At 42.7% G+C, this 13,643-nt stretch overlaps 2 protein-coding genes across 4 annotated transcripts; both read left to right on the forward strand.

Annotated features, from left to right (window-relative positions):
- Positions 1 to 400: 400 nt before the first annotated feature.
- On the forward strand, positions 401 to 6,953 carry nags (N-acetylglutamate synthase). The gene is made up of 8 exons (XM_041063041.1): positions 401 to 895; positions 2,575 to 2,855; positions 3,085 to 3,298; positions 3,536 to 3,716; positions 3,910 to 3,949; positions 4,178 to 4,309; positions 4,470 to 4,652; positions 5,439 to 6,953. The coding sequence occupies exons 1-8, from the start codon at positions 521 to 523 to the stop codon at positions 5,617 to 5,619; spliced, it is 1,587 nt and encodes a 528-aa protein (XP_040918975.1). The 5' UTR covers positions 401 to 520; the 3' UTR covers positions 5,620 to 6,953.
- A 2,890-nt stretch (positions 6,954 to 9,843) lies between these two features.
- On the forward strand, positions 9,844 to 13,356 carry LOC121198739 (C-type mannose receptor 2-like). Of its 3 annotated transcripts, none has more exons than XM_041063044.1 (4): positions 9,844 to 11,010; positions 11,288 to 11,577; positions 11,661 to 11,907; positions 12,389 to 13,356. In XM_041063044.1, exons 1-3 carry the CDS (start codon positions 10,698 to 10,700, stop codon positions 11,865 to 11,867), a joined length of 810 nt encoding a protein of 269 aa, XP_040918978.1. In that variant the 5' UTR covers positions 9,844 to 10,697; the 3' UTR covers positions 11,868 to 11,907; positions 12,389 to 13,356. The 3 variants fall into 3 exon arrangements, with proteins under 3 accessions (XP_040918978.1, XP_040918977.1, XP_040918976.1); XM_041063043.1 differs by having other exon boundaries at positions 9,844 to 10,122; positions 10,616 to 11,010; positions 11,661 to 13,356; XM_041063042.1 differs by having other exon boundaries at positions 11,661 to 13,356.
- The last annotated feature ends 287 nt before the right edge of the window (positions 13,357 to 13,643 follow it).

Genomic DNA, 13,643 nt, shown 5'->3' on the forward strand with positions numbered 1-13,643 from the left:
CATGTGGGTGTCAACATGATCAATTAGGAACTACTAATATTATTTGTATGGCTGTCCATATCATGTCTATAGTCATTATGATCCATGTAAATTAAGGGAGAAGGAAGAATTTTTATTTTTATAAAATATACAGTATTCCTTCTCTAACTTCTAAAACAGCACATAAAATACAGCATAAAGTACATTTTCATTTCTTTTATGGTTGCTGAGAGGGTATGATTTCATTAAATGTGAAATGTGCTTTTGTAAACCAGATAAAGCACTTTCATTTATGTAAAATATAACTAAACCAGTTCGCCTAAACCTCCATGGTTGTGGTTACAAAGCATCCCTCTGTCAGTCCATGTCCTGGTTTGATGAAACCTGAGAAGTGCCGACGCAGCAGCAGCAGTAGCAGGAGCGCGCTGAATGAAACGGTTTGCGGCTCCTGAGAGCTCCCAGTCCTCGGCGGGGACTAACTGCGGTGCTACCTAACTCCGGCCGTCAGTCCGAGGGACTCGGAACTCCTTCAGAGAGCAACATGGCCAAAGTAAACAGCGGTTCCTCCGGTTGCCGGGCCATGGTCATGGCAGGAAAGTACCTGTCGAGTCCGTCTCTCCCGGTGCTGAGCCGTAACTCCGGCCAGCGGCAGCGGAGGATGTTCGGTCCCCATCGCCGCATGGTGAGCTCTGACGCGGCTAGCACGGGAGGCAAGACCGCGGCTTTGGCCCAGCAGGAACACCTGGGCTACTTCTCCGCCGCAGACCGACATGTGCTGGCGAACCGGAATTTGATTTACCGGGACGTCAAGGCTTTTCTGAACGAAGTTGGTGGAGACCCCCGGGAGGCTCGCTACTGGCTGACCCAGTTCCAAAGAGCAACTTCGGCCCAGTCTCCTGCCTTCGCGGTGCTGGAGGTAGGCAGTGGGTGGTCAACTTTTATTCAAACTTTTGTTCAAACTTTTGTCTCCACTAAGTTCGGACAAGCTTTTATTTATGTGACGAATTGAGGTTTCAGAATGAAAATACCTAAAGTTTTTCATACTGGTCAAATGTTTTAGAGCATCTACATTTTTCCAGCTGTTATTTAAATTTACACAACTTGGGGTGTCTGTAATGTTTCTGAAATTCAACCATTGGTCAGTTTCACCTTCTGTCCAGTTCATCCCAAACCAGCTCCATGTGGTTCAGGTCTGCAGACTGTGCTGGTCTTCATCATGTGAAGCCTCCGTCTGGTTCTGTTCTTCTTAAGTTTTGGGTCATTATCTTGCTGTAGGATGAAGCTCTGACCAACCAGTCTGTCTCCCTCTGTTACTGCCTTTCTCTCCTCTGATAGAAACATACAGTCCTACTTCCTGCAGCACAGTATTGTCCTAGTAAAGCATCAGAGGCTGTAGTAGCAGTTTGTTCCAACACAGACAGAGAGTTTGTAAGTCATCAACTAAAGTTGGGTCACCTGTAGGAACTGTTTGCATTAACTTTCAAGGCTTTATTTACTTCTATTGCTTTTAAATGGAGTGTTCTAAAACTTTTGATCAGTAGAGTATTATTATTATTATTTTTTTTTTTTTTTTGTCAAAACCCTGATATAGCAGACCTATCTTCTGGTCATAGCTGTCAGAATTATAGTGTTACTGAAGCTGACAAATACCAGAGGTCAAATGTTGTGTATTTCATAACTAATAGTTTATCTTATCTAGAAATTTGACAGGCAAAAATTGAAGTACACCACATAGAAACACTTGATCAAGTGCAGCCAAGAAGTAGCAAGTAAACTTGAGAACCTGAAAACAGCTCTGTCAGAGAAGTTACGTTTCGTACTGGGCTAACTAAAATTCAGAAGAACAAATGTTTTGGGTGGACGAACTGATCTGAATCACTCCCTGAAACGGCCCGTTCATTTGTCAGTTCAGTTGAGCTCAGTCAGTTGCGAGGGAACATGCAGGGATACACTCACTCGCTTCTTCCACTGTGAGGGAACAATGCTTGTTCAGTGATTCATGCACTGCTGGAAACTGCTGGAATCAGTGTTCATCTCCCAAATACACAAAGTACACTTTTAAAATATCAAGAATTATAAACATTGTTTGTCCAAACGATAGCACTGCCAGTTCCTGGAAACCAGAGACCATGAGGAATATACACCGTAGCACCGTGTTTCAGTTCAGTGACTGGGACTGTACAGTCTGAGCTCCAGTCAAACGCTGAACACATCACTAATCTGTGTTCCTACCTGTCTGTCTCCAGTGACCTTTTATACAGCGTGTTGAAGGCAGGAACGTTACGCTGTTGTTCTGCTTCAGTATTCTATTTAAAAGGTGCAAACACAGAATGGTGGGGGCATTGTTGTTGTGCTGTTAACCCGGCAGCTGAGGGTCACAGATCCTAATCAATGCATCGCACTAAACCTTGACGCTGCTGTGTTACACATCGCGCCTCTGATTCCGAAATGCTGGCGTGTTTTCTAAAATCACACACACCATTACGCCGGCTTTGTTTGGTTTGCCATAAACAAGTGACGGCAGCATAATGAGGCGTCTTCTTCACAGCAGCATAGCCGGTTCTCTGTTTCAAAAGGGGCTCCTGTGTCTCCCAGGTGGACAGCTCAGTGTTCGACAGCAGGGAGATGGTTCAGAGTCTGGCCTTTGGGCTCTCCTTCTTGCAGCGGATGGATATGAAACCTGTGGTAGTAATGGGCTGGTCTGAGTGCGAGGAGATGGGCCCCGCTGAGCCGGTTGCCGGGTCACGGTGCAGCCGAGGGCTGGTGGAGCGGAGCCAGCAGCTGACTGAGGCTCTGCAGCAGCACTCGGCCACCGCCCTGCCGTTCTTCTCCGCCGAGTCCTTTCTCCTACTGCACGAAGCTCCACGAGGAGGCAGGTGAGGGGCCTCAGGTTTCTCATTACACTAGGAGCTTTGCTATTTTCCCCATTCATCTTTGCAGTTTTAAAAACAGGGGAAAGTAGCTCAGTGTTGTAGGTGTGCAGCCGAACTGTGTAGTGCTCACCTGTTCACATGTTTTTATTGTTTTTCAGGAAGAATCTTCTTTGCTGTCCTCTAACATCCTTCTGCCTCTGGCCTTCATGCTCTTCCTTCTCCTTCCCTTCAGCACTCCACCCTGTGTTGCTGTGGACGCCGGTCTCCTCCAGTGGAGTCTGGACTGCGGGGCAATCCCACTGGTTTGTCCGGTGGGGAGAGACGGCCGAGGTTGCTCGGTGATGTTGGAGCCGACGGAAGTGACAGCGGCTATTTCCCGAGCCCTGCAGCCTCACAAAGTCATGTTCCTCAACAACTCAGGAGGCCTCTGCAACCAAGAGCACAAGGCATGAACACTGACTCCCTCTCTGACTGTGTTTCCATAGACACATATAGTGTACTATATATAAAGTTTCGTAGTAGAGAATGTATTCAAGGAATGAATGCATGCAAGTTTGAATTTTTACTATGAGAAACAGCCCAGTCTGTGTACACTGAAGACTACCTCTGCAGAAGAAATCTACACAGCGTGACATAAAGAGGCTTTTACAACTTCTCCTGAACACTTTACATTTGTGTTCCAGGTGCTGGACACGGTGTCGTTGCCTTGCGACCTGCCCAGTCTGTCCGCGGCAGCGTGGCTGAGCGCTGGGCAGCGCCGCAGAGTGACTACCATAGCCAGACTGCTCAACCACCTGCCGACCGAGTCCTCTGCAGTGATCACCTCTGCGGACACACTGCTGACCGAGCTGTTCAGCCACAGAGGTGAGACCGTCGACTGGCTCGTTGGGCCTCTGTCACATGTGAACGCACGCGTTCACGGAGAGCTGTCTATTTTGAGGTGTAACCCAAGAGGGCACTCGTCCATATGCACTGCACGTGGTTTTGACCAGCCAGCAGTGATGAACATGAGTTTATTTTTCATCACAGCTTTTTCTTGTCTGTTCTTTCTTCTTAGGGTCTGGGACACTCTTTAAAAATGGAGACCCCATACACCGGTAAGTACATTTTGCACATATACACAGATGTGTAATTTCAACCTTGACCCTAAATTCAAGTAATAATCCACTACTTCCTTAAAAATATTGCGATGCTGTCACCTTCACAGCTTTAAAAGCACAAAAAACACTCAGCATTTAACACATTTATATCATTTAAAGTAAATTATTGTTTCCTCTGTCTGTGTGTGTGTGTGTGTGTGTGTGTGTGTGTGTGTGCACGTGCAGGTACAACTCTCTGGATGAGATTGATGTGGAGCGTCTGCTGGCCCTGATCAACAAGTCATTTGATAAAACTCTGAGGCGAGACTACATTGACTCCCTGAAAGGACGGCTGCACTCCATCTACCTCTCTGAAGGGTGTGTGCCATTCATGTCCACGAGACCACATACAAGTCCAGATCAGGATTAGTATTAGAACCTGCATCCTGTCTTCCTTACTAAACAAAGGCCCGTAGGTGTAAGCCTGTCAAACATATGAATCTAAACCAGGATTTTGCATGCCTCTGTCCCCCCGCAGCTACAGTGCGGCAGCCATCATCACCATGGAGCCAGTGAACAGCGGCACACCCTACCTCGACAAATTTGTGGTGAGCAGCAGTAAGCAGGGCCAGGGCACCAGCCACATCCTGTGGGAGTGCATCAGACAGGACCTGGGCAAACTGTTCTGGAGGTCTAGAGCCACCAACAGGATCAACCCCTGGTAAGACAAAAACACCCTTTTTAAGACATTCATGATACAGAGCATTACATTCATTTGACAGATGCTTTTGTCCAAAGCAATATAAATACCATGTGTGAGCAAGACTTAGATATCATCCAGAATTGGGAGTGTTTCACTTTTAAACAAATAACTGAAAGCAAGTTCAGTGCAAGAGCTTAGAGATGTCTTTTTTTAAAATGTAAGACAGCTAAGTCAGCTATTGCAAGGGATGCTGAGATGTAGTCTTGAAAAAGTTGGCTTTTAGCCTGTGGTGGAAGATGGGCAAGGTCCTAACTTCAGTGGGGAGTAAACTCCACCAAATCGGAGCCAGAACATAGAGAGCAGTGACCGAGATGAGTGACCATGGGCGTCCTCTGAGAGATGGGACGGCTAAACGTCAAGAGGCAGAGAGGCACTGTGGCTAACTCAAGGTAAAGTCTAGGAATCCTGACCGTCCAGATGCTCAGTGTGGTAAACCTGAACAGATTCAGAATCTGGATATGTGCTGGCTCCACCCAGAAATGTGCAAGACAGAATCTTAGCACTTGCACAAACTGATATTACTTAAAAAAAAAAAAAAAAAAAAAAAAAAAAGTGAAGTCACAACACTGCCCTGCACAGAAACCTACTTAGAGGAGAAGAGTTTGCGCTGCAGCGCATACATGAACCAAAGTAGCACATGGAGATGCCTGCACAGTGCAGCTCATAAGACTTAGCAGTTTTCAACTAACACAAAATAAACAGTGACATTTGACACAGTCTTTTTCCTGCTCTCTGTCTGTCCAGGTACTTTAAACATTGCGATGGGAGCTTTGTTAACGGGGTGTGGACTGTTTTCTGGTTGGGTCTGACAGACATCAGAGATTCCTATGAGCTGGTGGAGTACGCCAAGAACCTTCCTGACTCCTTCCATGCCTCCTCTCTCACCTCCTCCCAGCAGCTCCCCCCACCTGCTGCACAATCCTGAACCACCTCCTCCTTAGCTGCTGTAGTTGTTTTAGCTCTGAGGCTCTGGAGTTTGGTTTTGTTCAGCCTGAGAGCTGGGGATATTGCTTTCTCACTTTTGCTCTGACTGGTCTTCTTCCTGCTTTGGATTTTTTTGACTTAGGTTTGTCTCTACCTTGAAACTTCAAACCCAAGCTACTGTGCTGTGGAGAATTACATACATGCAGTATTTTGACAAGCTATAAATCACCCTCTATTTTTAAAGCTGAGTATAGCACTAAGCATTCATATTTCCACTGGCGACATGTGCATGCTTTGCAAGTTTGCCTAATTTAAAAAGACAGCTTTTGCTGTCTCTTTGTGCCAGACACCCAAAATGCTCTCCAGAGTGGAGAAATCTCAAAACTGTGACCTTACTTTGTAATGTGGACCAGGAAAGCATAGCTTTTCCAACATGATTACTGTACTGCACGCCTTCACCTGCACAGCCAGGTGCTGTATCACCTCCAGGTCTTTCTGTGATTGCTTATTCTGAATTCCAGTACGTTTAAGCGCACAATACAGGATAGAAGATTTTACTCATGGAGGTCAGTTTACTTTTCAAGTCCTACTCAGACTGTGAAAACAGTTGTATGATGTTTTCTGTGGATCACCCCTTCAATCAGTTTGTTTGAAGGGCCTGTACCAGGCATTTGTTTTGCCTGGTACAGTTGTGACAGTGACCAGTAAAGGTTAGTTTACTCCATGGATCTCATGCACTTCTTTAAACGCCAAAGGGAGGATTTGTGTATAATATTTGGGTCATGAAAGGGCTTCAGACCAAACTCTCCACCACCCATGTCTGGGACCTGTATTTACCAAGCACCCCAGAGTCACACCGATGTGTGTATATATAAAACTTAATAAAAACAGGACATCCACTCATCTTAGAAAGTCTTAAAAAGCACTGAATTCAGTTTCCTCAAAAAATCCCTTAGAAGGGATTAAAAAAGGGATTAAAAAGTCTTACATTTAATTCCCAAAAGTCTTAAATATGTTCTCTTGCCTGCCACAGGCACTAATGTTATTTCTAAAATAGTTTTGTATGAGATTATGGGCTGGGATTGTTGTGATGGTGGATTGTGCTGCAGGAAGCTGATCGACTCCTAATGGGCAAATGCTGATTTTACAATGTTGTTGCGAATACTTCAAAGAATATAACTGAGGTAATTATTTTTCATTGGTTAATCCATCCATTTATTTTATGCTGCTTATCCTGGTCCAGGCTGCATTCATTTAATTCATCGCATAATTAGGACATCTTGTTATATACTGAAAAAAATGAAAGTAATATAATAATAAATTCTAAGCCACATAGTTGTTGTCATAGGTGTTTTCCATCATTCTTACTGTACACATTATGATCATGAAAAAGGTGTTAAATGTCTTTCTATGTGGTGTTAAAAATGTTATGAAAGTCTTAATTTGAATTTGGTGAACACTGCGCTAACTCCAACATCTTGTCATAATTTCCTACTTTGCAGCTCTTGTGAAACAGTAACATCACACTCTCTCATAGGAGTAATCGGTGTAGGATGGTTCATAAATGACTGTCAACACTTTTTCTGAGATAGGTGCAATTCCTTGGAGTGATTGTCTGAGAAATAAAAGCCCAGATCTGGCAAGCGAGAAGGTGCTAATGTTATATGGAAAGATAGAGTTACACAAATGTGTATTTTTTCTTTTTTTTTCTTATTTTTTTTGCTCAGACTTTATAGTTATGTGGCAGTAGCGTGTATTGAGAATGCCATTTTTACTAAATTTACATAGTTCTGTATTTTTTTTTTATTTTGAAATTTTAGCCTGATAATACTGGATTTGGTGTTTGTTAATTCAGGCCAATGATTGAGACGTTTCTCACAGACCAGTTTTCAGTTCAGCAGCTTTAGGTATCTGCTGATTTCCTGTAGCTGTAGCATCTTAGCTAGACTATTTGACCCTCATAATGGTGGTAGTTCAGTTTTGGTTTTGACCTGTTGCTGGACCTTTCAGATCAGCAGTGTTTGCACAGGCAGGTTGGGATGATCACTGAATAAAGGTTGGGGATGATGGATTGTGATTACTGAATTCACTTACATTTTGACTGCTCTTCCTTCTAACCTGGGCTATGGGTCATTTGACTTTGTTTTCCATTGATGACAGTGAAAACTTGGAACAGGACACTACCATACAATTGATGAGCTGAGAGATAAATGAATAAAAAAAAAGAAATGTGTGCACACTTGAGGTTTATACTCCTTTGTGGTAGAAGAAGTAGTGAAGGTTGGAGTTTACTTGATTTCTGTGCTCCAGTTATCATTTCATGAATGTTTGGAGAAATCATTACAATAATAAACCCAGAAGCTTTACTGCTACCAGATTTATCTTTGAATTTGGTTAAAAGTAAATTGTGTGTGTGTGTGTGTGTGTGTGTGTGTGTGTGTGTGTGTGTATGTATGTGTATATATACAGGACAGGCTATAGACTCCTAATCAATATTACTGAAGTCTTCATTTGCAGTTTAGTCTGATTTTATGTCCCAACCTGCAGGAGTGTCCATAAGTTCCAATAGCAGTTTGGCAGGGTTGTTCCTCCTTGCTGCCTCCTTCATATTGTCTGTACTGTGTGTGTTGAATTGTTTCACAAAACCATGTTAGAGATTTTTTTTTTAGAGTTGGACTATCATTTGCAGAGTCTTAGTTCTTATTTGAGTTTCTGTTGTCAAGGCCAGTTAATAGTGGCATGGTAATGTGTGATAGTTGCAGATTTTGACTCCATGCTAGCAGCATAGCAGTGGCATTCAGTGGGTCTGTTGATCCACAGGTTTGGTCCAGGCTGAAATCAGATTTGTACAGACTGTCCCCAGGGGATGAATCCTTTTGACTTTTCCTCTAAGGCTACCAGTAGGTTAAAATCTTTGGTTTTTGAATAAATACTAATGATGGTGACTCTGACTTTTCATCTAGCGCCACCAGGAGGTCAGAGTTTTCATTTATCCGGACTAATATCTCAACAACTGTTGCATTGATTGCTTTCATATTGGTACAGATATCCAGGGTGCCTTCCTCCAGAAGGTCAGATGTTTTATTTGTCCAATGCTTTAGCTTTGACCAGATACTTGGTCAATACCAAAACTAATGACATTCCCATCAACCTCTGCTGTACTTAATGTTAGCGCACATAATCAAATCTTTGCATGCTAACACACTGAACATGATTTGCCTTCTTGGCATCAGCATTTTAGCATTGTCATTGTTCCCAATGCAATAGTAACTTTGCATTCTGCCTCCATAATGCAGTGTGTACACGCACACACACACACACACACACACATCTGTTTAGCAAATGCTTAGATTTGTCTCTTACTGAGGCATGAAGGAATTGAAATGAGTGGACGTCTTATGACACAACATTCAAACCTGTGTTGCAGGCAGGTATAAACAGTAGATTTTAAAGACAGAATATGTATAGTAAAATAGCCTTTTAACAAATATATGTTAATGATATTAATGTTTAAAAAAAGGTATAAATACAAATACTTTTTTAAAAACCTATACATATCTGCACACTCACTTTCAGGGACAAACAACCTAATGTCATGCACCTGTGCCAAGGTGAAAACATTTCATGCAAAACCAGAGCATAGAGGATGTTGACTGATTTTACTTTTTAGTCACACTCCCACCCAACCCTAGCGCACCAGGGAGTGCCCCAACAACTTTCAACAGTTTCTTGCTTGAGACATGTTCCCGATGTCCCCTCATGTCAAAGTAACTCACTTAGCACTGACATATAGGCTGTTTAAGATGTCCGCTTCTGTAACTGTGAGAGATAAGCTAAGGCTGTTTATGTCTCACGGCCTAAGTAAACCTTATGCTGTAAACGTTCATTGTACACTGCCCGGGCGCTCAGGGGCACGGAGTGATGCCACAGTGAGGAAAAGTACAGTGCTGCCTCTCTTAGAAGATGTATTTGAAGAAAGCTTTGACATAGTTACATCTGTTGACATAGTCAACAGATTTTTTTGTTAATGAGTAATCATTAAGGTAGCCTAATGAATACAGTGCAGTATATCAGTAGTTTGTAATGAGTAAAATTATTATAACTTAACTTAACATAACTTATAATTTATTATAACTTGTCCAGCACTGTTCATTGCTGATTGTTGTGGCAGGTCTGGCTCTCCACTGGTTGCTTTATGAGCTATAACAACAAATATATTCTACAAAGGACTAAACACTGCTTTGTATAATCCATAGGACTCTGGGGATTTACCAGGTGACTAGGAAGACAGGAAGAGAGAGAGACAGAGAGGGTGGGTGGATGGTGTGTGACCTACTTCACCCAGCTTGGTTTTGCACCTTGTTGTAATTTGCCTTGAGAGTGTGTCTGAGCTGTGATTGGTGCAGCCAGTCTGTGAAATCATATTGACAGATCTGACTGAAGAAGCGTCATTACCCAAACACCCAGAGATTCAAAGCATTCTTCCCTACAGCCGTCGCCCGAGGTGAGTGCTGCTCTACAAAAAAAATGTACGCTGTTTCCCTTCTTTATTTTTATATCCACAAAGTTAGTCAACATCAAGTTGTCACTGAACTGTTTGTCATTTGTAGAAAAAATATTTTTGTTTTTAAGAGCACGCAGCTGTACCAGAATGTAAAAGTTTTTATTTACGAGTAGAAGTCTGGCATTCAAAGTGTTAAATAGTAAAGTTAAAGTACTGAAAAATGTCATCTTTGATTATTGATGCATTATCGTTTACAGCAATGCATTATTTATCTGTATTATATCATGTTGTTACTGTTGTGAGGAAAGCTTGTGATTCCCAAGTTAAGCAAAAATAGTTTCTGCTTCCTCCTGGTATTTAAATACTGAAAAAACTAGACCATGGGGAACAAGGTGAAAAGTAAATAGTAAACAAAAATGGGTATTTTAGAGGAAAGGAGAAATAAAAAAAATGTTTTTGTTTTTGTTTTTCTGTAATTTATCTATGTTTAAAGGACCAGTGTGTAGGATTTAGTGATATCTAGTGCTGAGGTTGCAGGTGTGCTGCAGGTATATGGAAATCCTCCTGTGGAAAACATGGTTTGGAAGATCTGCATTCTTGCCCCCCTGCTCCTCCTCCTCCTTCCTTCTGTGTTTATGCTGGAGGTCAACATGAGAACCGAACACTTTATACATTACATTCCGGCGGAGAGTTCCTGGTGGAACGCACAGGCATTCTGCAGGAGAGAACACACTGACCTGGTCACCATCAGTAGTAAAGAAGACAATAAGCACTTTATCAGGGGCAGAGGCTGGATCGGTTTGCGCAGAGAGGATTCAAGAAGTCCATGGAAATGGTCCAGTACAGGAGAGGAAGCCGTCTTCACCATCTGGAAACAAAGCCTTGTTGGTAAGCAGGACCAGCATGTACTAGACTTAAGCACGTTGAAGCTTTCAGGCTTTTAGTAGGGTAACTTTAAAATGGTTTTGTCGATCAATCCTGATCATTTTTACCGTATCACGTTCATATTTGTGCTATCCACTCAACAGGTTAATATAATCAAAATACCAGCTACTTACAGGACATCCACATTATAAATATCTTTGGCTGCCGGTCGGCAAGGAATGAACGCAGACCTAAACCGAAACCCATCATATCTCTACTGCATTTGTCTTGCTTTTTGCAGATTTAGACTCTGAGAAGAACTGTGCTTTCAAGAAACCTAATGAAGAAGAATGGGAAAATGATCACTGTGATGGAAAGCATAGTTTCATGTGTTTCGACAAGAAGCTGGTTCTGGTGAATCAGAATGAGACGTGGGAGGAGGCACTGAACTACTGCAGGGCTATGGCTGTGTCAGACACAGATGGGTCTGACGTTGCCAACCAAAACCACATCTACGACCTGGCCACCCTGACCACTGAAGATGACCATGCCTATGCACGAGAAATAGCACAAGAGGCTACAACCGACGAGGTAGGGCAGTTTTCTGCAATTTGTAGTTGTGTCATTTAGCAACTCATCCTCTGTGTTTACAAGTCTCTGCTTGACGTTGGTAGGTGTGGACGGGCCTGCGATACCTGGCTGGTCAGTGGGAGTGGGTGGGTGGAGGACAAGTGTCCTATGAGGGTATTGAAAGCTGCCCAGCGGAGACGTTCTGCGGCGTCCTGGAGAAGAACGGCACCGCACCGTTCAGGATGAGAGACTGCAAGCAGAAAATGAACTTCCTCTGTTACCTGAAGTTTGAACTCAAAGAAGAAGCATAACAAAGTACATTTACTCAAGTACTGTACTTTCAGATTTGAGGTATTTGTGCTTTACTCTCCACTTCATGACACTTCGTACTTTTCCATCATTTCATAGGGAAATATTTATCTTTTTACTCCACTACATTTATCTAACAGCTATAATTACAGGAGATCACATACAAAGCATAAGAACACTTGAAATATGATGTGGTGCAGCAGTAATAATTAGTTGACTAGGGTAATGCATTTCTTCTAATTTAAAAAGCAAGCAATAAAAGGAGTGATCAAGAAAATAATCAAGATCAATCATTAGTTGCACCCCGATATAGAACAGATAAAACTTAGCTTCACTTCAACCAACTACAAGAGTAAAATGCTGCTTGAATATCAGTGCATGAGTTATAATTATTTAGTAAAGTTCTATACTGTAGACACTCACAGGAGTCCTTTCATTTTCAATACCTTAAGTGCATTTCATCGATGATACATACATGTTAGCATTGTGCATATTGTGTTGTGTACTAATCCTTGGGGTCCAGACTCCTCCTATCCAAATAGAGCTGTGCTGCAGCACCACCACCACCAAGACCGGTCCGCTCTGCTGTAGGACAACCCCCCCCCCCTTCTTTACTCCCGTCCTCATCTGCCTGGTCCACTGACCCAGAGCCGACCACATGATGTGACAGAAGTTGGCCTGGAGCAAACGCTGCTGCAGCTGTGATTTAACCTGCTTGCTGTATATTTAACTATCTTTAGATTATTATTCTTTTACACTGTGCATTTAGACATAGGAGTGGTAGGAGTAGGGGTGGAAACCTTTTCTATATTTTTGCTCTAAAAGGTAAGAGTGGCTCATTCAATCAAGTTTTGTTTTGCCTAGTTTGGCAAAAAAGTAATCTTTTGTATTATTTGCTTTCATGGATTACCTGGGTTCTAGTTGTGTAATTTTTTATCTGAACTTAATTCGTAAACCTATTAATTGTCCTCTAAACAATAAAGGGTGTAAAATAATTGATTGACACAGGTGCCTCTCTTACTCCTTGTGCTTCCTGGGTTGTAACTAACACTTTTCAATTGCAGGACATTTACTCATAATGGATTTTTACAGTGTTTTATTGGTATTTTACTGCTGTAAAATACCAATAAAGGATCTGAATACGTCCTCCATCACTGCTTTAAACACATCTTTTCCAGTAGAATCTCATGCTTTGAGTTTTCTTAGAAGACAGTATATCTTTAGGGAAAGCTCACAGCATGTACCTGAATTTTCCTTTAAAGTGATGTTAGTTTGACATCAGACAGCTGGTGGATTGTTGATTCTACTCTTAAATGACCTGTTAAGCTATGAAAAAAAAATACTAGTTAATAAGGGGAGAGGCGGGGTGCACCCTGGACTGGTCGCCAGTCAATCGCAGAGCTGACACACAAAGACAACCACACACACACACACACACACACCTACGGGCAATTTAGAGTAGCCAATTAACCTAACCCATGCATGTTTTTGTGATTGTGGGAGGAAGCCGGAGTACCCGGAGAGAACCCACGCAGGCACAGGGAGAAGATGCAAACTCCACACAGAAGAGCCCAGACTGCGGTTCGAACCTGGAACCCCCTGCTAACCGCTGCACCGCCATGCCGACCCAGCCTATGAACAGTGAGAGGTAATTTTGCAACACTATCTCAGTTTTCTTCAGTCCTTCCTGCTCCTGTCTGGAAGCACATTTGTCAAATCTCTTGAATCCTGGTTGTGTTTTGTTGGAAATGATTAGTTGACACTATGTTGGTTCCATC

This window comes from Toxotes jaculatrix, chromosome 18, assembly GCF_017976425.1.
Source record: "Toxotes jaculatrix isolate fToxJac2 chromosome 18, fToxJac2.pri, whole genome shotgun sequence".
Taxonomy (NCBI): domain Eukaryota; kingdom Metazoa; phylum Chordata; class Actinopteri; family Toxotidae; genus Toxotes; species Toxotes jaculatrix.